This window comes from Lampetra fluviatilis, chromosome 2 (genome assembly GCF_964198595.1).
Source record: "Lampetra fluviatilis chromosome 2, kcLamFluv1.1, whole genome shotgun sequence".
NCBI classification, from domain to species: domain Eukaryota; kingdom Metazoa; phylum Chordata; class Hyperoartia; order Petromyzontiformes; family Petromyzontidae; genus Lampetra; species Lampetra fluviatilis.
In genome coordinates, this window is record NC_136276.1 from 33,784,033 (window position 1) to 33,806,689 (window position 22,657).

The window sequence follows — 22,657 nt, forward strand, 5'->3', positions numbered from 1 at the left end:
TCTAACGCCAACGCACAACGATCTAATAATAATAGCTCTCGGCACTCATCAAATTACAGCCTTTCGCCTTGTGCCCCGGGCACTGTTGTTCGTCGTGTCGCATAGTGTGGGGCGCACGTGCGGTTAGAGTCGCGCACAAGTGTACCCACAGAGCATTTGTGGAGACCCAGAAAAGGGAAGCGAAGGAGACGGCAGGAGTGGAGGCCACGACTGGTTATGGAGCAACTAAGGAAAGGGAACGCTCCGATGTTGCTGCTGTGGCTGCGTTGGCAGCGGTGCCCAAGTACAACAACAACAACTAAAAACCACAACCTCAAAACATGCGTGAATAACAGTGGCCTTCAAAAAGAAAACCAGTATATAATCGGAAGAGTTGTAGACATTGTTAGCGCTGACGTTTATTTAATATATTTTTTCCTTCTTTTAGAGGCGGTGTTATGGACGAATTTTGAGTTTTTAATGAAAGGAACGGAAGAGAATTGAGGGAGGCCTTGCACACGGCAGTGTGGGATAGAATTACAGGCCGAGAACAACAACAACAACAACATTTGCGTAAAGCTGCAGTGGGCACCTGATCCCTGTCATTGTGAGCACAGCTGTATTAACGACTTTGAACAATGACAATGAAAAGAAATTAACGTGTGGGTAAAGACTGGCGTCTGCACGGGTTATTTTACATGTGCACACACACACACGCGCGCACATTTTATGGGATGCTCGCTTGTATCCACAAAGCAATTGATAGGGGGCTCAAGTTGGGGTTAAAAACAGAGATCCCTCGAGCCAAGGGGATATGCAACAAAGTAGTGCTGGGGCAATGGGTCGATTGGGCTGATTGATTAACTGATAATTGCAATCGACTACTTTTTCATGGTCGATTTACAACGAAAGCCGCCCCCACATCCTACCTCCTGAAGGTAGGACCCCCCCCCCTCTCGCCTCCCTCGACTACAAAAAAAAACACCCAGTGTGACGTGGCCGATGATGATGATGCCTTTCACCTCCCGTCCAGTGGCACACGTGGGAACAAAGGTGAGACGTTTCTTCTCCGAATGGCGTGTAGAATTTGACTGGGTTAGGGTGTGGGGGAGGGTGGGTAGAATTATCATTGTATTTTGCTGTGTCTTGGGGGAACGTTAAGCGGAGATAGTTCATCCTATACGTGGAGAGAACTTACCACATGGGAAGGCGCTTAGACAAGGAGAGCGAGGCTTGAAATATTAGGGAACGCCACGTGGCCTACTGAATGGAAGCCACGTGACCTACTGAATGGAGGACACGTGGCCTCCTGAATGGTCGCCACGTGGTCCACTGAATGGGACGAGATTCACGTTTTGATTCAAGACGAGGGCACAGATTCCCAGAGGCAATTTACCAAGAAGAGGGCTGAAAAGGCTTTAGTTAGACTGCACATCACCTCGCTGCAGTACACTTACACCGAGGGTAGGACAGAACCACACTAATTTGCAATACACAGAAGGATGGCACACACAGTATACAGAACGTTGCACTTCTTTCGCACCGTACATAGCCAACCGTGCTAATCGGAGGTGCGGGATACGCTTCATTCGAACCTTTCGGGAGTCCTAGGACAAGACGCCGACACGGATCTGCGTCTGCTGGACACGATCTACCAAGGCGTGGACCAGGCGACACCCGTGGGAGCGATCGGCGATAGAGCCAATGTGGAGGTGAGAGCCCACGGGACGCAGTCTCTCGTCTCGGCTGAGTTTCCACTCCCTTCTTCGATGTGCTGACTGTGCGCAACGGACCGGTGTGATACAATGACTCTGTGGAAGGGCGACTATCAAATAAACCGTCCTCCCCGTGTGCTCAATGAGATGTACCGACTGTATACTGCAGTGTATAAATGTAAATATTGCTGCCCTCTCATCGTGTAGCTCAGGGTTCTTCATTGCAAGGTGGCCACTGGCGGTCCCTGGTGGCATTTAGTGAAGCCCCTAACGTGCGGTCTCCGACAATGTGACAACACCCCCCCCAACCCCCCCAATCATCATCATCATCGTCGTGCTGCTGTCAAAACCCTAATGTCGTTAATCGGCTTAACTTAGCTTTCTTATCTACTTCCGCCCCCTGCATCACAAAGCTTCAGTTTGAACTCCAGGTTACCTCCCAGCCCACACTCCGCCCCCACACTCACCATGCCCCCTCCACCCCTCCTTCCCCCGCAACTATATAATTCCTCGTCACAGCCATCTCTTAGACACACTTAATCGGTTGTGCTTTCGCTACGTTGTCCCTACCCGAAGACGGGCGCTTGTGTTGCACACGAAACGTCGTGATTTAATTTAGTTGTTTTCATTTAGAATTTATTTTATTGTTTACCTACGTAACTTTACTGAAAAAAACAAAAAGTATAAACCCCCCAATGGTTTCAAACGTGTGGCGGCCCTCACAACGCTGATGATGTCTCATCGGCGAAAGTCCCCCCCCCCCACCTCTCTGAAAATGAGTGAAGAACACCGCTGTATGGGGATGGCATAAACTGCTGCCCTCCGATCGTGTCACCTGCGCGAAGTGCTGCGTCATCTCCGCAAGGCGAAGAAGGACCAACGAGACCGCCTGGAGCATCGTTATTTATAGCGGTGCTCGAGTGCCACTTGATTTACTGCGGGTTTATTCCGACCGAATTCATGGGGACTGGGTAACGAAGAGTTTCGAACAACCTGCGGCGCGCGTGAAATCGCTCTGCACAGACCCACAGGTGTATCACAGAACCCCCCCCCCTCGCTCACCACATCACAATATCCACTCGCGTTCCGTGGGTGACATTGTCTCCCTGTCAAGGCCGCGTCTCCCTCTCGGCTTGGGAGTCCAGTACACGCCGATAAAAGCCATGTGTGCAGTCAAGCACGGCAGCGTCGTGGTGCAGGGTGACATATACTAGAATGAGCTTACTCGGCAAAATGGGGAGGGTCAAACGAGTCGGTGGCTCGGTTATCGCAGAGGTGGTTGCGGCTATACGCGTAATCGGCATTACTGAACGCTGAGGAGGCCGGGTGGCTTGGAGGTTAGGGCGCTGAGCTGGCAAACACAGAGATCCTGGGTTCGACTGCAGGCTGTTGCCAACCTTGTGATTGAACCGGTGGTTCTCAACAATTATGACTGTACACACACATACTTAATTTGGAGCTTTTGTAACTGCAAGAATTACTCTTTGGTTCTTTCGGTAAAGTCACGTATAAAGAGAAAATAATAAATTAAATACTAGCATACGACGTTTCGATTGCAACACAAGCAATCATCATCAGGTATAAATGAAATAGAAACACAAATCTAGTATACTTAGAAATGTAATGTAATACAACAGAGAGTCGGATAACATAACAGTCAACACCCTACCTGGTTGATTACGTTCTTCCTGAGAATGCTAAATTTGAGAGAGAGATAAAACACAGAACCAGAGACATATAGACAGACATATAAGTTGTGTGTGTGTGTACACACATACACACACCACATTACATTTAGTTCTGCACTTAAATTGTCTAAATTCGAGTTCTGCGAATTATAAATATCAGTTAAACTGTCGTTCGACGAACGGTTCCACTCGTACGCAGAGCGAGCGACAACGTGATGTCCACCTCCCCGATGGTGGGGGAGGCAGGGGTCGATTGAAAACGTCTCATGCGGTAGCTCTGGGACACCCACGGCACGAAGAGTTCTTGCCCTGCGGGAGACGCGCACCGATGACACGGTGACGATAGCACCGGTCGGGATTCCTTTGGGAAGGTTCGTTCGTTTCTCCAAGCGCTTGTCCTGGTGAGGGTCTCGGTGACAGCTTATTGAGTAGGGGCGGTCCACACCTCCTTTTCCCTGGCGACAGACTCCAGCTCTTCCTGGGGATTTCCCAGGATTCCCCAGGCCAGCCGAGCGACGTAGTCCCACCAGCGTGTCCTGGGCCGGCACCCGCGGTCTTCGCCCAATGTTTTTTTTTTTTGAAGCAAATATGAAGGGGAATTATTACATGAGACATCCAGACACCCCCTTCCCCACACTTCAACCAAGCTGTTTACGACGACAGTGCAGCTGCACCCTGTTTGTAACCCAAGACTCTACTCTTCTCAAAGACACCACTGGTCTCCGTCCGCACGATCCTTCGAATCTTTGCGTGAGAGCACAACGCCCTCTCTGCGTCTGGTTTTGACGAGGCACCGGTTTGTTTTTGTTGTCCGTGTGTTTTCATTGGCCACTGGGCAGGTCGACTTCACGAGCGAGGAAAGAGAGCTCTGGTTCTTCGGCCAGCTATTGCTCATAGAGGCGGTGGCCCCTATCTCTCGTGTGCCGACGATGGAAACATAAAATATTCGAGCGAGCGTCGTTGACTTTTGTTTTGTATTTTTTTTTTAATTTACGTTTTTTTCCCCAGCCAGCATCGTTTGTGTGTTTTTTTGGCGGAGGGAGTTTGAATTTGTTTAATCAACAGCGTTACGATCAATAACACGGCCTTCTATTAGCAGTCACCTGGTCATTGATCGTTGGAAAAATATAATTAAAAGACATTAAACAATTCCGATAAGTACGTGCATCTGTTAGCAGTGTAAGCCCGCACCGGCAGTGACGCAACAACAACAACAACAACAACACAAGTTATCTTACCGATCAGACAACTTTAAAGCATTTAAATAGCACCGAGTTATCAACACCGCACTCGATCAGACATTTCATATTTGTGCAATAAATGTCGCATCGCGTTTGTTTGTTTGTTTGGTGAAAAATGTCGCAGCGACGTTTGTCATCCGAGCGCGTTTGTCGCCAGGTAGGGCCACCACGTGTCGAGAGAGTTTCGTCTCGACAGCGTTCGCCACGCTCTACTCCGCGGGGCATCTTCACGAGCTCAATCATAATCATAATAATAATAAGTAATTTCTCGACTCCTGCAGCCGACCCAGAAAAAAAGCGCACTTCAATTGAGAGCGTAAAAAAAAAAACATCCAACACAGAAATTAAAAAAATATATGGTACATAAAAAAAAAAAATCTATTTTTTTACAACATTGACGGCCTGCGAAATCGTTCCTCTCGATTGCTTTTTCCGCAGCGCAAAGTCCGCACGCGTCTTGGTGCGCGGCCCTCCGCACCAAAACGAGCGGTGGGGGGCGAAAACTTCGTCTTCATCGTCGCCGTCACCGCCATCGCCACCGCCATCGTCACCGCCATCGTCGCTAGGGCGGCGACGTCGACGATCGTCAGCAGTGCTCGAGCCGACGGTACGAGGGCGTCGCCTCCCGCTCATCCCGTTCCCGGGAGCTCGAGAAGTTCGCCCGCGACCTTCGCTCGGAGGCCAAGGGAGCACAGGCGATGCCAGACGCATCGGGGGGCGGCCCCGGCTTCGCGGCTCTCGCTGAATCTGAAGGCCACGCGGCGGTTGCAGGGCCCCAGCGGCATGATCGCGAAGAAGAACGACGCGGAGCCCCACGCCTCCACCTGCAAAAGCGACGAAAACAAAATCAGGGGCCTCCCAACGAGAGCTGCGTCAATGCCGGTCACAAGCGCAACTTTCGCTGCTTTGGTGGTGCAGCGAAGGTAACTGGGTGGTGCAGAGGAGGTAATTGGGTGGTGCAGAGGAGGTAACTGGGTGGTGCAGAGGAGGTAACTGGGTGGTGCAGAGGAGGTAATTGGGTGGTGCAGAGGAGGTAACTGGGTGGTGCAGAGGAGGTAACTGGGTGGTGCAGAGGAGGTAATTGGGTGGTGCAGCGGAGGTAACTGGGTGGTGCAGAGGAGGTAATTGGGTGTGCAGAGGAGGTAACTGGGTGGTGCAGAGGAGGTAATTGGGTGGTGCAGCGAAGGTAACTGGGTGGTGCAGAGGAGGTAACTGGGTGGTGCAGAGGAGGTAATTGGGTGGTGCAGCGGAGGTAACTGGGTGGTGCAGAGGAGGTAACTGGGTGGTGCAGAGGAGGTAACTGGGTGGTGCAGAGGAGGTAACTGGGTGGTGCAGAGGAGGTAATTGGGTGGTGCAGCGGAGGTAACTGGGTGGTGTAAAGGCGGTAACTGGGTGTGCAGAGGAGGTAATTGGGTGGTGCAGCGGAGGTAACTGGGTGTGCAGAGGAGGTAAATGGGTGTGCAGAGGAGGTAACTGGGTGTGCAGAGGAGGTAACTGGGTGTGCAGAGGAGGTAACTGGGTGGTGCAGAGGAGGTAACTGGGTGGTGCAGAGGAGGTAAATGGGTGTGCAGAGGAGGTAATTGGGTGGTGCAGCGGAGGTAACTGGGTGTGCAGAGGAGGTAAATGGGTGTGCAGAGGAGGTAACTGGGTGTGCAGAGGAGGTAACTGGGTGGTGCAGAGGAGGTAACTGGGTGGTGCAGAGGAGGTAAATGGGTGTGCAGAGGAGGTAAATGGGTGTGCAGAGGAGGTAACTGGGTGTGCAGAGGAGGTAACTGGGTGGTGCAGAGGAGGTAACTGGGTGGTGCAGAGGAGGTAAATGGGTGTGCAGAGGAGGTAACTGGGTGGAGCAAGAGAAGGTAACTGGGTGGTGCAAAGGTCCGAGCGCTGAGCCGGCACTGCTGACAATCCTGGGATCAAACCCAGTCACTGAGACACATGGAACAATATTTCCTCTTTTGCAAGGGCTCTCTGGGTTACGTCATCTTTTAAAGCCGGGATTTCAAGTATAGTTATGGTTCATGGTCTCACACTGCACACACACACACACAAAACCCATCACGTGAAATTGGATTCTGCACTTAATGGGGGTAATTTCCACCTCGGAAATTTAAACATATTAAACATTACTCTTGGTGGCAGAGTGTGTGGGTAAGTGCCACCCCCGACTGTGTGCACCAGAGGTCACTTGAATCGATCTCGGCAGTAGTTCTCCGATATACACTTCTGCGGGCCACTCACACACGGAAGTCTGCGCCGCTTTGCGACACTTCCAAACGCTTCCTTTGTTTCGCGACTTGACGACACCCACGGTGCAATTGAAACGATGCGTACAAAATGCGTAACGTATAAAATGCTCGTGCAAAAAAACTCGCTTGCAAGAGCAAAGCCGAGGGAGTGCAAGCACAGAGGCACCTCGTGGCCGCGGCTTGGACTCTTTAAGCCCCGTGCCCCTCCACTCTCCCCCGGTGCCCCATTGACACACGCGGCACCTCGACTCATCTCGCTTCGCTCTTCAATCTTGAAAGGACAAGGCGGCCAATCAGGCCAGCAAGACAGTTGCTGGCCCCCGGTGATTGGGAACACATTGAGCCGGTGCCACGAGGGGCACGCGGCGGGACACGGAGTGCTGGGGGCCATCGCGTCGCCTTTGTGCAGCAAAAAACACAAAAAACGGCAGCGAGGGACGGCCACTTTTCTGGGTCGTGTTGTCGTCGCCGTCACCATCAGAGTCATCGCGCCCCCATCGATTCCTCTAGAGGTGGGCGCGACGGCGAACGCCGGAGGTACCGCCACTCCCGAGGCCAGGGTTGGCGGATCACGCGGACATAGACGACTCCCTTTCGAGACTGCAAACTCATTTCCTCAGAACTGCTTTTTGCGTTTAGGTTGTTGTCCTTCGCCGCACCTCCGACTAGCACGGTTGGCTACGTACGGTGTGAAAGAAGTTCAACATACATACATTCGTCAGGAGCCAGGATACGGCAAGTAGACTAATCTCCATCTGTTTCCATCTGTACGGGGATATTGTTACCCCTTCGCACGTGTAGGTTTTCCCAAACTTTCCAATTTAGCACTCCCTCTCGAAACGCTCTTTGAGTCTTTCCTGGATTAATGCTTCAAGATCATTATAATCGTCGCTGTTGTTGTTGTAATAATCCACCCGGAGGTTGAGGGCTGGCGCAGTGGTTAGCGCACCGTACTCTGAACCCAGTGACCCGGGCTCGATTCTCACCCACTAGCAACATCGGAGCCATCTGAACCGGCTCTGGCGCTGGTTCATTCACACAAACGGGCAATGGGCAGCACGGTCAAGTACGGCCAAAAACACCCCACGTGACCAACGACACGCGCGGGGTGAGGCCCTCGCGTCCGCGTGCTGGCTTGACGAGCGACCGGTGAGACGGGCGGGACGATGCCGGCGCGGGCGGCGTTACGGTGCCCCCCCCCCCACCCCACCTGTGGTACGAACGCCACGCAGGCGCCAAGCCGGACGATCATCGCCGCCTCCTCCTCCTCCTCCTCGGGGTGCCGCGTGCCGTCGCCCAGCACCATGGACAGCGACAGGGGCCCCACGGCGCTGCCGCTGTGGTTCCTGACGGTCACCTCCAGGGACACCGGCACCGCGACGGTGCACTGCACCACCTCCTTTTCCTCCTCCACGTTGGCCACCGCGCCGTCCACCGATACGTCTGGAGGTCACAGCCCAGACGACGACATCGTGCCAGCAGTGATGGAACCCTGACGTCCTACATGGTGTATTATTATAATAATTTCGACTTGTAGCCCGCACAGTGTTCACTCGCTCTCCCACGACCGGGAATGAATCGGAGGCACGCGGAACCACAGGCAGGTGGGAAGGCAGTCACGTGCCCAGCCGGCGACAACAGTTGCCCAAGCTCTGCAGTCCTCGATATGTGAAGGTGTTAATTGGCCAATCGTGTTTACGCGTGGAGGGAAACCGGAGCTCCCGAAGAAAAACCCGCACGCGCGATGGGAGGCAACGCCTCAACGAACACTGCAGTGGAGCACGATAAACAGTTGCTCAGTTGGGGCCAATTCTGTCGATCCACTGCTGGATGAGGCCTTCCCCAAAAATTGTGAATTTCATCTCTCAGAGCTGTAATAAAATGTTCTCCAAATTACACGCACACCCACATTGAATGCGACGACATTGACGGGCATTTTTTTAAATTTTGTTTTTGCTTTTTGGTGACCGGACTGGGACCATCAACTCCGCTGCACCTGAGAACCCGCTGAACCACATCGCCAGCATCACAGCAGGAGCCGGCTTGGTGCTTTTGACTCCTGAGCCACCCACCCACATCGCTGACATGTTATTTATTTGTAATTTATAATTAATAACATGCTCGTGATTTATAATAATAATAATAACATGTTTGTGTTATTTAGTATACATCCATAGCGCGGTTGGCTGTGTACGGTGCGAAAGATGTTCAACATACATACATTGAATTTAGAACGTTTTAATCATGCACTCTAAACTTAACATAACATCCTGGCACTGTCATTTTTCTGCTGCTGCTGCTGATGCTGGCGATGTTTCGTAAAAATAAAGGCAGAGGATGAATGATTTAAAGGGAGGCTCTGTGTGGCACTGAAGTGCACGGCGAGAATGGCCACACGGGGATGCTTTTCACCGAGCCAAACGCTTCAGTGCACCGCCCAGCCACTGTTGAATGCAGCAACAATAGCCCCATTGTTCCAGCCTCAATCACATTTACGTCTTAAGACACGCGAGCCTATTCCCGCCACATTCAAGTGAGAAATCGCATTTGCTTCCAGCGGACGATGCGGCTTAGCAAATGAAAAACCGTGCAGAGACTGAAAGCGACCGTGCGCTGTTTTGTCAAGACTCCGGCCTTATTATTATTTCAGCTGGCGAGGCCCCATTGAGTTTACGCAGCTCTGTTACACGGACGATCTCAGCCCAAGGCCATCGGCCGTGGTGGTAGTTACAGGACATTGCAGTGACGTAGGGTGGCATAGAGATCCACAGAGTTGCATATGAATCCATTGAGCTACAGAGAGTTGCATAGAGATCCATAGAGATCCATAAAGTTCCGTAGACATCTATTACGTTACAGAAATATCTATAGAGGTACATAGACATCCATTGAGTTGCATAGTGATCTATAGAGTTACATAGAGTTACATAGAGATCAATTGAGTTACATTGAGTTATATAGGGATCCAGAGGTTAATAGAGATCCTTATATTTACAAAAGAGATCCATATAGTTACATAGAGATCCATAAAGTTACACAGAGATTCATAGTTCACAGCCCAAGACAGTGGCAGCAGTTACAGCACAATGTAGGGTGGAGGGAATGTGCAAACTAACCAGAGCAAAAATCACAAATTATTGACATGCAACCCACGTCAGAACTCACTGCAAATAGGATACAAAAAATACCAGTGCTCAAAAAACAATCTAAAACAGTGTAAAAATAAAAATCCCATTATAGATGTTCATATACACAAAGCATGCGTACGTATAGCTCTCACTAGGGCTGCGGCTACTACCAGTCACGTGCCACCCCATTCCAGTCTACCGGTGACACAGAAAATGTTCAATGAGAAATTAAGCCCCTGGCCTTGCCTGGGCATTGTTTAAAGTCTAATCGCGGCTTAATCTGAGCATAGGCGGAACGTTTGCCCGGGCGCGGACAGACGTCATCATGAATGGCAACTACAGCTTGCCATGAGCCTAATCGCCAGCCTTCTACTGTTGAGCATTATGGATGTGTGTTGAACTTCTTTCGCACCGTACGTAGCCAACCGTGCGAATCGGTGGTACGGGGGAAGGACAACAACCTAAACACAAAGAGCAGTTCTAAAGAAATTAGTTTTTTCAAACGTGCATAGCTCCAGTGACTTCCGAATATTGGAAGAAAAAAAATGACGCTACTGCGTTCGTTTTTTCACGATTGTGCCGGACAGCTGCCCGGTTTGTTTTTGAGTTGTTCAATCCGGATCCCAGAGAAGCTCCCGGTACATGCAGCGTAATGTCGGACGTCACGATGGGCAGCGACACAAAAAGTGGATGACGTGATAAAACGCACATGTATTGTGTATTCAATTATCGTTAGATGTTACTTAAAATGTTCATTTTTTTTTAATCATTCGGTGTGCATAAAATGACGATGCAAACCAAGGCTGCCCTTGCAACAGAGGCAATGTTTCCATGATCTCGATGGGTCTATATTATTTAATCTCCTGGTTAAATAAAGCATATTGTAATAACGTTGTTGCATTCATTCACTTCACATGTATGGATTCGCAGCCAATATTGCGATGATTCACAGGTGATTTTCAGGGCCCGATCGTTGACGTGGCCTAACCCAAAAATGCAATCACAAATCATCATTCGCTTTTATTGGCGACTTAAAGATGTCGATACAACTTTAGTTTCCCCATGCCCAGGTAGTACTGACAAATGAAACGATATGGTCTGGACCCAGGGGTCAGCAACCTGCGGCTCTTTAAGGACCGCCTCGTGGCGTCATTCACGTGCATAGCGGCTCTTGCAACATCGAGTTTCATTTTGAGTTTTTTTACAGAATTCGGATTTTTTTTTTTATCTCTCCTTGTTATTTTTGGTTGCCGACCCTTGATCTGTGCCTCATGGTCGAACCGCTCGTTTGGACAGAAACGCCTCTGGGCTGGCGCGTGCCGGGGGGGCCCACTCCTGACCCCTCTCTCGCCACGATGCCGCCGCAACAGAATCGGAATCTTTAAATGAGACTGGAGGAATCCGATGAGGTATGGAGGTCTCTTTCACCGGTGCCCGACAGACGCTACCGATGCCATCACGACGACGCCAGTAACTCCGCGTGCTCCTGGTGCCCACCCACACACGCCCGGCTATTATCGTGATCACCATCATCACCATCGCCGTCATCCGATTGCCAGGCCGGCTCCCCCGGCAATTAGGTGCCCACTTGCAACGTGTTTTAAAGGGACCTTTTTTTAATGTGTATTTGCTGTCAATTTACACGCGTGGACGATGATGCTTTTTTGTCGTTTTTTTGTTGCTGCTGTTGTCGCTGTTGTTATTGTTGTGCGGTCATTTAGCGATCGGGAGCTTTGTGGCAGAATACAAAGTGAAACCTGATTCCGTGTCTAACGCGAGCCAGAAATTAGCCGAGCGGTGCCGACTCGGTGGAGCTGACTCAGGGGGGCTCCCGCTCAGACACAGCGCAGTATTCATTCAGCCACCCCCCTCCCCCCGCTGTGATTTATTGACACTCATGCAGTGTGTCAACCGCTGCGGTGGACTGCTCTGATATTTATATGTCTGAAAAGCCAATAGGCTGATCGGCTAAAATGTATGGCTTGTTGATGTGTGGGCACAGAACTAATCTCTGCTTTTACGCGCTTTACCCACGGCAGCGCATAATCAGTTTGTGTACGTGAACGGGGTGCTCTTGCCAATGACATATGTTAAGTCAAGAAGCATTTGTTTAATGAGCCTGACTCTGCTTATGAGGCCCAGAAAGTCAAAACCGGTTTAGGGGTTGCTTGCTTACTTAAACAATTGCTGCTTGATAATAAAACTGATGAACTAAAACCAAAAAAACGTGTTTTTTATGTACAGATATGAAATGTAAAGGATTGCTGTGGAGTTATATGATTTTCATTTCAACATTTTAGAGGAGAAGTTTCCTTTGATTCGTATTTTTTTTTACTTTAAATAATAATACATACAAAAATTTTAGATTTTATTTAAATAATTCATCAACGAGAGGGTTAATCACCGACCTCCTCGGGGCTTTCAGAGAACACCGTTCCCACGCACAAACCAAAAAAAGCTTTCAGCTCGCCGAGTGGAGAATTACGAAGGCTCAAGATGGGATACGAAAGCAATCAGAACCCATTTGTAAAAAAAAACACACTGGACACATACCGCGCGGAGGAAAAAACATTTCCCTGGGTAAAACTATAGATCGACGAGACGATAGCCGAGGATACATTTCTGTTGTTTTGCATCTCACGTTACATTCACCAAACACGTGTCGTGTATCCCACTCGGATCTCTGCAATAGCAGTGCAAGCCCTTCACGTTCGAGATGAGGCCTAAGGAAACGGATATATATCGCAGTGATACGTAAAGTTTTGTGCCTCGGTAAAACAAAAACAAAAAACCGGCATGGGTGCAGAGAAGCTCTGGAATCATTTTAAGCGACCTCTGGTCCACACAGAAGAGGGCCAGGACTTGCCCACTCGCGCCGCAACACGAGAGTGTAAGGCTCTCGTTGTGCCAGAGTCAAACTGACGCTTGAATCGCACAGCTGGAATGCAGCCACGTTAAGGTGCCGAGGATTTTTTTCGTGTGATGCATCCGTTTTGTCATCGGCGAGCTGAGACCATCAGCTGGTTTAAATCACGGGGCGTAACTTTAAAGTATTTAAAGTGTTTTCACAGCTTAGGGTGTGTGCGCATTAGTAATGAGTTTTGTATTTTAAAAAAAATAATTTTCCAGGGCAATTTTGGAGAAAAAAAATTGCCAAATCAATTACTGCTAAATTATAATTAAGCGCGTCTTCATGCGAAACAAAAGTGCCGCCACTTGTGAATGGGGGTGAAAACGCGCCGCCGGCGTAACGCCATCGGCAAGACGGCACTTCCCGTGATCGTCATATGTTTCGGGTGGATCATTGGTCACCTTATTTTTTTTGTCGGACCGTGGTTGTCATTTCAATGGGACATCTGTGAATTCACGAGTCTTGATCCCACGCGCTGCCGCCCTCTGTAAACACTAGCAAGTCGAATCTACAGTGGAGGAGCAGTTGTTGCGCAGTGGGTAGCACATTGAACCTTGAACCTTGGCGACCTGTGTTTGACATCAGTTTGGTGGACCTTGCCTGACACGGCGTGGGGGAAGGAGGCCTTCATTCAGCAATGGATTTAAAAAGTGCCAGGAACTAATGATGGAAATAATGATGATTAAATGCAGGACGTGATGAAATATAGTAGCTGTCAAAATACAGGACACCGTTGGTGTAACTTAATATTGTAGCATCACTGGCTACACTCCTTGATGCAACACAAGACAATTCAACACTAATACCCTTGGAATGATTCTTTGGCAAATAATTGTTGTGGATCCACTCGGCCGCCAAAGAAGACTTTAACGCGTTCGGTTGCTCAATTTCTCTGCGACCTCATCGCGCGCAAACGCGGGGGAGGGGGGGGGTGCCTTCATTCCCCACCGGATGTTTCAGGGGTCCCGCCGATAGAAGCTGAGTCAGATTGCACGCCGACTTAAGTAGCGGCCACAGCCACCACGAGTGGGTACGGTGGTGGATGTGGCACGCCGGCTGTGGCAATATTTTCCTGGTGGCCCAACCCGGGACGGACGTGGATAAAATGAACCCCCTGGGGCACAAGCGTGCGATGGAGAAATACAAAAAACGGACATCGTCAGCTCCCGGCGCGTTCGGGCCGCCCATCTGTGAATGCCGAGTGTCCCTCGGCCGTGGTCACCCGCCGGCGCTGCTGAGGTCGCTGCTTCCCCCCCCCCCCCCGTAGTGGCAACACCGGACTTTAGTTGGCGAAGGGCGACCTTCTTCGTGTACGCAACCATTAGCCGCCCACCTCACCCCCCGTTGTAAAAAATAAAAAAGCTCTCCACGTGTTAAACTCTCTAGTGTGCGACTGTCTGTGGTCATCCACAACGAACCGTACAACTTGTATGACGACGCAAATGCGAAGGAGGAGGCATCACGGCGAGACACTCCGCTGCAGCTCCTCACGCCGGTTATCTGCCTTGACCACCTGCATGTGAAATTGTAGTCTCCATCAATAGAATTACGAAAGAATACGAAGCCTGCCTCTGTTGACGAGGGGAGACATTGCCGTGCAACACCTGCGGACGTTTGGTTCAAAGGGTATGAGCGGAGGGCGCCGCTCCTCTTCTCAGATACAAAAATAAAGGCTTGACCCGAGTCACTCCGGGCCCCCATCCCCCACGCACCCACCCCGTGCCCACCCGGCCTCCAACTGGAGACTTCATGGACAGCGCATTTGAGACAAGGCCTATACAATGGAGCCGCGAGCACACTGCTGGACTTGCAGCTCAGAGGTCGCCGGTCGGGCGCGTGTTTCACATCGGCGTTCTTTGTTGTCGCGACGCGGCACCGCAACTCTCACCCGTGCACGTTCCATATTTATCCCGCACAGTATCCATGTCGCAGCCTATGCCCCCTCGCCATCTACACCCCTGCCTAACCACCGCCCCCCCCGCCACCACCACCCCAGCAACCAACAGGCTAATCGCACATACTCTTTGGTTCTTTCGGTAAAGTCACGTGGGTAGAACACATAAGAGGGCACGACGTTTCGATCGCAACAACAAGCGACCGTCTTCACCTGAAGACGATCGAAACCCGTCGTGATCTATTATTATTTTCTACCCACGTGACTTTACCGAAAGAACCAAAGAGTTTGGATCCCTGCAGTCACCAAAGCTTCAAATCAAGATCGGCTAATCGCACCTCCGATTACCACGGTTGGCTCGGTACGATGGGAAAGAACTTCAAGGTACACGCGTACACACAAAAAGGCTTTCAGGGACATGACCCACGAGTTCAAAACCGCTGAGAGCAATGTCATCGTGGCCCCGTGTGTCCCGAGCCTCCGGCAGATGGCCCGAGACCCTCGTGAGAAGGCCAACACAAACAACGGCCCTTCTTGGAATCACGGAATGTCACTTTACGACCGCCGCGTCCCCTTTGTTATTGATAAACATGGGAGGGGAGGGGGGCGGGGAGAGTCGAACAAATAAATAAACGCCGGGATCTGCATGACGCTTCTGAACGGACTCGCTGTCCTTGAAATATTCGCAAAAATGTGCAGCTGTGGACAGCTTTTAAAAAAAGAAGCAATCTTGCTAACTTTTTGTCCGGAATGAAGCGAAACTGTCTGTGTGAATATCACTGAAACGGTGCACGTGTTTTATACTTCACTGAGATCTGCGTACGGGAGTCGGTGCTAGCTGCTGATACAAACAAACCAAACGGGCAAATTTCACAACGGTGCGGAAGATACGACCTGAAAGTGTTACAGACGGGTCGTTCTCTGGTATCTTTTTTTTTATAATAATTTTCGTTTTTCAAATTCGCGACAAAAATATTCATTAACAAAAGTAGCAGGTTATTTTTTCACAAAACTTGAATCAGCGATGACTTGAGAGTGTATGAATCATCTTCCTCTTTCGTATGGCTGCTGATTTAAATGCAGAGCATCAACTACAATTTCACATTCAGGTGGTCAAGTCAGATAACCGCGCCAGGAGTATCGGAGTGTATAGCCGCGATGTCTCCGTATTTGTGGATCGGGCATTGCGTCCTCATATAAGTTGTTCGGTCTGTTCTGGATGCCCACAGTCACACACGACTGGAGAGTTTTTAATTTTCCATTTGTGCACGAGGTATCCACATCGACTGCCATGGTTGGTGCAGCGGATATGGTTTAGAGTGGACCATGAGCTTCGTGGAAGATCAAACCCGAGGGATCTTCTGCGTTGGGTCTTTCAATCATCATCTTTAATCATTATCATCATCATGCTTGATGAATGATTCGTCAAACGTGACCGATGGCTACGTCTGCTGTCCACCAACGACCGAAGCGTGACGACATGAAACTAACGGGTCCGAGTGAAGACGCACACTCAGGATAATTGAGTCGCTTTATCAGAGACTGCAGTGCACCGAGGAAGACCGAGCATGTTAATTGGCTGTGGGTGTGTGTGTATATCTATGCACACTGTATGTGTATAAAAAGATGTACCGGATACACCGATTGGCTGAGCCGATGATGTCAGATCGGTGGCAGAATTGCGTGTCCCTCACGCCGACATTAATACACGTTTAGTCTGCTCGCCTACGAGCACGGCGGCAACGAGATCCACAGACTGCGACTGGACTCAAATCCCACAAGACAATATCCAGCGTCGTTGAGGAGAATTTAAATAATACAATACTGTACATCCGTCTCTAACACGTAAAAAAAAAAGATTTCTTTGCACAACCCATCAGCTGCACAGCCTAATTTCAGCGGCATTGTGTGAAGACAAGTACAACTCTGGACCGGGTTCAGTCTTACAAGCCCGACTCTGCTGATGAGACACTGTGTGCCAAAACCGGTCCAGAGTTTTGCTTGTCCTGGAAACAACGGCGCTGAAATGATGCACTCCCAGAATGCCGTGCGGCCGATGGGTTTGCTAAGAAATACTTTCATTTTTCGTTTACGTGGACACGGAGCTGTGAAGGAGACATTGTCTGCCAGTTTATATAAAAAATCTCACAATGTTGTCGCCGGCTAGACTCGGCGACTGTGCCGAACGTAGCAAACGAGCGCTGACCGAACGAGCCCTGCCAAGCATCCAGTTGCGGCCGTTTAAAACACAGCATCACCAACAAAACTCCATCGGTTATCGTCCGACGGCCTCGAGTCGATGTAAACGATCGACTCGAGATTCTCCCCGCGCGTTCACCGAAAAACGCGCCGTTCCGGCAGCACGGGGTCAAGTTTGTTGCGCCGTGCGCACGCTAAGTACGTTAACCCCGCGGCGCCAGACGCGCTGATCCCTTTTCCACCTGCGCGTACACATCAGCGGCGACACGTGAGAGCGGTGAAATCGAGTTAAAACAAGGAGCTCTGCGGCAACTGTACGCGTCTCGCTGGCTCCGAGCGAGAGCGGCGTTCGCGCTTACAGTGACCCGGGGATCTCATTGCAGAGAAAGCTATTTTCTCCAGACCCGGGCGAGAGACGCGTCAACCAGAATTACGTCGCGGCTTTAGCGAGGAGCTCAGTGGCAAAATAATTATCTGGGGCACGATATATCCCCCAAAATCGCGCGGCTTCGTAAGCTCCGTAATTGAGTGGCGAGACGGGTCCCGTCGCTGCCGCCGCCGTCGACTTCGGCTGAAGCAGCACCCGTGCCTCTTCCCGTTGGGGGACGGTGGCGGTGTGCGGGGCGCGGGGTGCGGTGTGTTGGTATACGGTGGCGGCCGTCAGCGCCGATTTAAATCTGCCGTCAAAAAAGTGTCGGGCGCTCGCTGTGGTGAGCGCCCGTGAATGTTCCTCCCGCTTAGCTGCCGGACTGTGATGATGGGCGGATTCTCCTCCTCGGCGTTTAGAGTGTTTGGCTGGTGCTATAAATGTCCACGTGATAAGCCACGCTCGTTGAGCTATCATTCGTGGCCAGGTCACTTCTGAAAAACGAGCTACATCATAGCTCAATAGGCCTTAACTGGTACAATAAAAAATTGTTCAGTTTACTTTCTTAAATCTCTCCCTGCCCCCCACCCCTCACGTCTGTGCACCCTGCAGTGTAAATAGCATCGCCACGTGAATCCATTGGCTGTTTCGCACGTGGTGGGGTAAAAGTGTGGGCTCATCCCACCTCTTCCAGCGCAGAAGAGTAGGCCAAGCACGCTCTGGCGCTCGCGGTAGCGTGAGAAAGCACTTGCAGGCCTGCGCCTTTACATCGTTGTACATGAAGATGGAAAGACAGAATCGACCTCTGATATTTATTTGTATTTTGTTCATTTAATAATGTTTGGGTGAATATTTTTTGTGTGCTAATTTTTAAGTTTGAAAGCCTTACTATAGGCTAGTGTGACATATTGTGCGGGTAAACACATTCTCAACCATTTCACCTGCCCGCATTATGTATATTCCATCGGATTGCAATTACACCAGTTGATGGCTTAGCAAATACACCAATGTGATACGGTGGCATTGTGTCCACAATTTAATGTAAAAATAATGTCACTTCCCATTACGTGTGTTATTCTAGTCTGGTGCGGTATGAACGGGGATGAAATGTGTTTTAACTTTAAATTACTCTAGGCGTGAGATGAATTATTATTACTTCTGACACAGCTCTGCTTACTCCTACATCTAAGCAACACGAACTCAAGACATTATTCATTAACACTGTGGCCTTAAAAGGAAATATATACATATATAACGGTAAGAAAGTTGACTTGTAATGCACCGTACAGTATTTGCTTCCTATGGATGAGATAAAATGGTTTAGAGGTGCAAGGAAACACAGCCAAGTGGGACAGCAGCCAGACGGTAAGGCATACCCCCCTCCCCACAAGCTCTGCAGTCCTCTACATATTAAGTTGTTATAAGCTAATTCACGAGTATTTACACGTGGGACGAAGCCGGAGCACCCGGAGAAAACCCACTCGTTGCGAGGGGCCAACGCTCTATGCCGTATGGACGGAGTCCACATTCTCCGCACCGCCCTCTCGCAAGAAAGGGGTATGGGCACCACGACGCCCACAGGCAGGGAGTTTGACGACGTTTGCGTGGTCCTTGCCGACCCTATTTACGTGCCACGATAACCCATTAACACCGCGGCGTCAGCGAGAGCCGTGAGTTGACTTAAATAAAATAAAAAAATACGGGCTCACCCTCTCGGCGTTGCACGGCCATTCGAACCACGTCGGAAGGAAAAAAACAACAGCACCCGGCTCGTGAACTCGGCACAGACGGCCACAGGCTCCCTCCTGAAATCGATCCAGTGCGGGAGAGAGTCGCAGGTTCCTCCTGGGGCGGGCGGGGGGGGGAGTCGGTGCGGCTTTGTATGCGGCGCCATGGCTTGACTACTGGCGGAGCCATTCAAAGTTTGAGGCTCAGATCGAGTACTCAGTGGGTCTGTGAAAAGGGAAATCAATGAGGGCGCCCCCTCAACCCCACTTGTTAAGACCGTGGCGCACAGGGGGATGAGTGGTGACAATGTGCTTGCGCTCGCTCTTGTTGCAGCAGCTGGTGCACACGGATCCGCGCCAAATGGGAGCGCTGCCTTTTAATAGCCTCGGTTCTGAGAGGCGGTCGTCTTTTGTTGACGACTTTTTTGAGATTATTTTTGCTGTTGTCATGAAGCGTAGACGTGAGGTCAAAGTTTCCTAGAAGCTGGCTGCCATATACAGCCGCGGCTGTGGTATATGATTACCATCACTGCTGGATGAAGGCCTCCCAAACACGCCGCCACCACCGCCTCTCGCGATACTGCGATGTTAGCCATCCGCCTACCACCTTGCACGTGAGCCGATCCTCACCGCTCCATCTCCACGGAGGGCGCCCGTCCTATTGGGCGCGCTCCTTCCTTTAGCCGCCACTCCGTTGTTAGACTTGCCCAGCGGCCGCCCGTGTGCATCCACTCGAACGCCATTTTTCTGCCCAGACCCGCTGGATGTCTCGATTTTGTTTAAAGTTACAAAACCTTGCGCTGTGGCGACGGCAAGTTATATATATATATATAATATTTATTTGGCCTCGGGTTTAAAAAATGAACCTTTAAGCTTTCTGTCCCCCTCCGTAGAAACCATCGACGCGTTGCATGGGGCTTTTGCGCTTACAACTAAATAAATAACGGACCTTCACAACAGGTCCTTAAAACGCCGTCCACGTCCTCATTCCCAAAACAGTTTGGGCGCGAGCGAGCGAGCGCTGCAGAATGCGAGAGCCCTCCACGCGCACGGCGCCAGGTTGCGTTACCACTGTGTGTACACGCGGGAAGACAAACGCGGCCGCGCGTCCCTCTCTTCTTCCTCGCGAGGAGGAGGATGAGGAGGAGTGGACCGTGGCTTCGAAGACCCCTCTCCCTGCCACAGTCCTCAAAAACAGAACGCATGGGGACTTCTTCACGAGGCGCCCGCCAGCTAAGAGCCGGCGGCCCCGAGTTTTAATGGAGCTCAAATTCTCTGCGGGCCGCTCTCCGCCAAAATCGGGCGAGGAGGAATAAACATTCATTGAAACGGACGGCGTCTGCACGCGTGGCATAAAAAGAAGCCGCAATTAGCGAGCTCGAAGCCGCGTGCTTAGCGACGTTTTGTCATCGCCGCATCACGACCGACAGCCCTGTAGCGCCAGTTGGGTGGAGAGGGGGAGGGGGGGGTGGGAGTCGAGCCCCCCTCCCGCCCGCCCCAGACCCCCACCGCCCCAGAGGGCTCAGTCCCCGCTTTTAAATTCTTAAGAGTCAAGTAAAAATCTAACGGTGCTAATGTGACTAGGATTAAGTGATGGGTGTCGCAGCCTTCACTCGTGTGGGGGGCGAGAGCCGGAGTAGAATTCGCGATGGGCAACGGACAGCACCGTCGCTCACTCAGTCACGTGTGCGCCCTCCCCCTGCCCCCCCTACCCCCCCCCCGCCACGCTTATGTTGTGTATGCCCCCCTCTTGATAACAAGGTCACACGCTACAGGGTTGATGACCGCGTCAAAAACAACAACTTCAGCACAATCTCCTCTTGGCCCCTCGTTAAGTCCCCGATAAAGGTGCCCCAGCTGGGCTGATGCTGGCGTGCGTTTGGAACCGTCACTTCACTGGGGGCCAGCGTCACGTGGGGGGAGATTCCAAGCGGAGGTGTTTTCACGCAACTACCCCAGAGACGCAACAAACCCTGCACCCTCTGTCTCACGGGTGGATGGCATCGAGTCGCCCGGAAGAGAGAGAGAGAGAGCCGTCATATTTTTATGCTACTACCGTCGCATGCTCGACCACAAACGCCCCATCATGGCTCTCTCTCTCTCTGGCTCGCTCGCTCGCGCACCCGCTCACACTTATGCGTGCTTGCTCGCTCACTCATAAACTCTCACGCGCGCTCGCTCACTCACACATTCGCTCACGCGCGCTCGCTCACTCACTCACTCGCACACTCGCTCACTCGCACGCTCGCTCACTCGCACGCTCGCTCACTCGCACGCTCGCTCGCTCGCTCACTCACTCACACTCACTCACTCATTTACACGCACGCACGCACGCTCGCTCACTCACACACTCACTCACTCACACGCACGCTCGCTCGCTCGCTCACTCACTCACTCGCACGCACGCTCGCTCGCTCACTCAGTCACACACTCACTTACACACTCACTCACACGCGCGCTCGCTCACTCACAAACTCACTCGCTCACTCACACACTCACTCACACGCTCGCTCGCTCACTCACACACTCACACGCGCGCTCGCTCACTCACTCACACACTCGCTCACACACGCGGCGGGCGCTCACTCGTTCGCTGGCTCGCTCACTCATTTGCATGCTCGCTTGCTCACGTGCTCGGGTGCACATTTGCATTCAGGTATGATTCCGTTTTGCTGCCGTGTTCACACACACACACGCGCTGGGCGTCAGCCGGCACACTCACGCTCGTATCCGACGCAGGCGCACACGCACAATTAGTCGTCACGTAATGAACGCCCCGACTTTTCGCATCGCTGACACTTCTTCCCCTCCTCCACATCTTCGAGTGAGGAAGAACAATTCGAAAGAGAGTCACGCGAACCGCGCGATACCCACGTTGCCGTCGCAGCGTCTCTCGCTTCGGCTCGCGCGGCGAGCGGCGTGAAGGAGCGTTTCGTAGCGCAAACGTAACACATCCACTGCTGGATGAAGGGCTCAATACGCCGTGTCAATTAAGTCAGTGCAGGGGGTCGATGAAAATTAATCATCCCGGCCCGGATCAGATGTCACTGTCCACTCCATGAGCACCAGGTTCATGGTGGTGTACGCCGACTACCGTACACGTTGGATTTGTCGACCTTTAATAGTGCTCTCTGTTGCTGCCCGCTTGGCTGTTCGGGCGTTTGGGCCTGTGCTCAGCAACTTCGATTAAGAAAAAAACATCGTCTTAAGACGCTGTTCAGAAACAGTGGCCATTTTTTATTTATTTAAAGCTTTAGTGGCTGCAGGCATTCATATTCTTGGTTCTTTCAGTAAAGTCACGTAGAAGGGAAATAATAATATGTAATTATACGTTTATTATTTTATTATTTCCCTTCTACGTGACTTTACCGAAAGAACCAAGAATATAGTGGCCATATTTGTTTCATATTCCAGCTCTCCAGCCTTCCGATTTACGTGCTCCGAAGAAGGGCCCCGTTTCCCAAAACGTTGCCAATTATACGATTTCCTTTTACCGCGGTGTTGTTGACGAATGTGTTGCGTGAGTTGAAAAAAAAATACAAACAAATTTACTTGTATTCCA

The 22,657-nt window shown here is 51.1% G+C and overlaps 1 protein-coding gene across 1 annotated transcript in view; it reads right to left on the reverse strand.

Annotated features, from left to right (window-relative positions):
* Positions 1-5,128: 5,128 nt before the first annotated feature.
* The window catches only part of LOC144938527 (trafficking protein particle complex subunit 9-like), a 112,422-nt gene continuing 94,893 nt past the window's right edge, over positions 5,129-22,657 (reverse strand). The window contains exons 20-21 of the mRNA XM_078866426.1: positions 8,080-8,312; positions 5,129-5,447 (exon numbers count right to left, since the gene is read on the reverse strand). Of these exons, the coding sequence (XP_078722552.1) occupies positions 5,253-5,447; positions 8,080-8,312 (428 nt within the window). The 3' untranslated portion in view covers positions 5,129-5,252. The remainder of the gene's footprint in view (positions 5,448-8,079; positions 8,313-22,657) is intronic.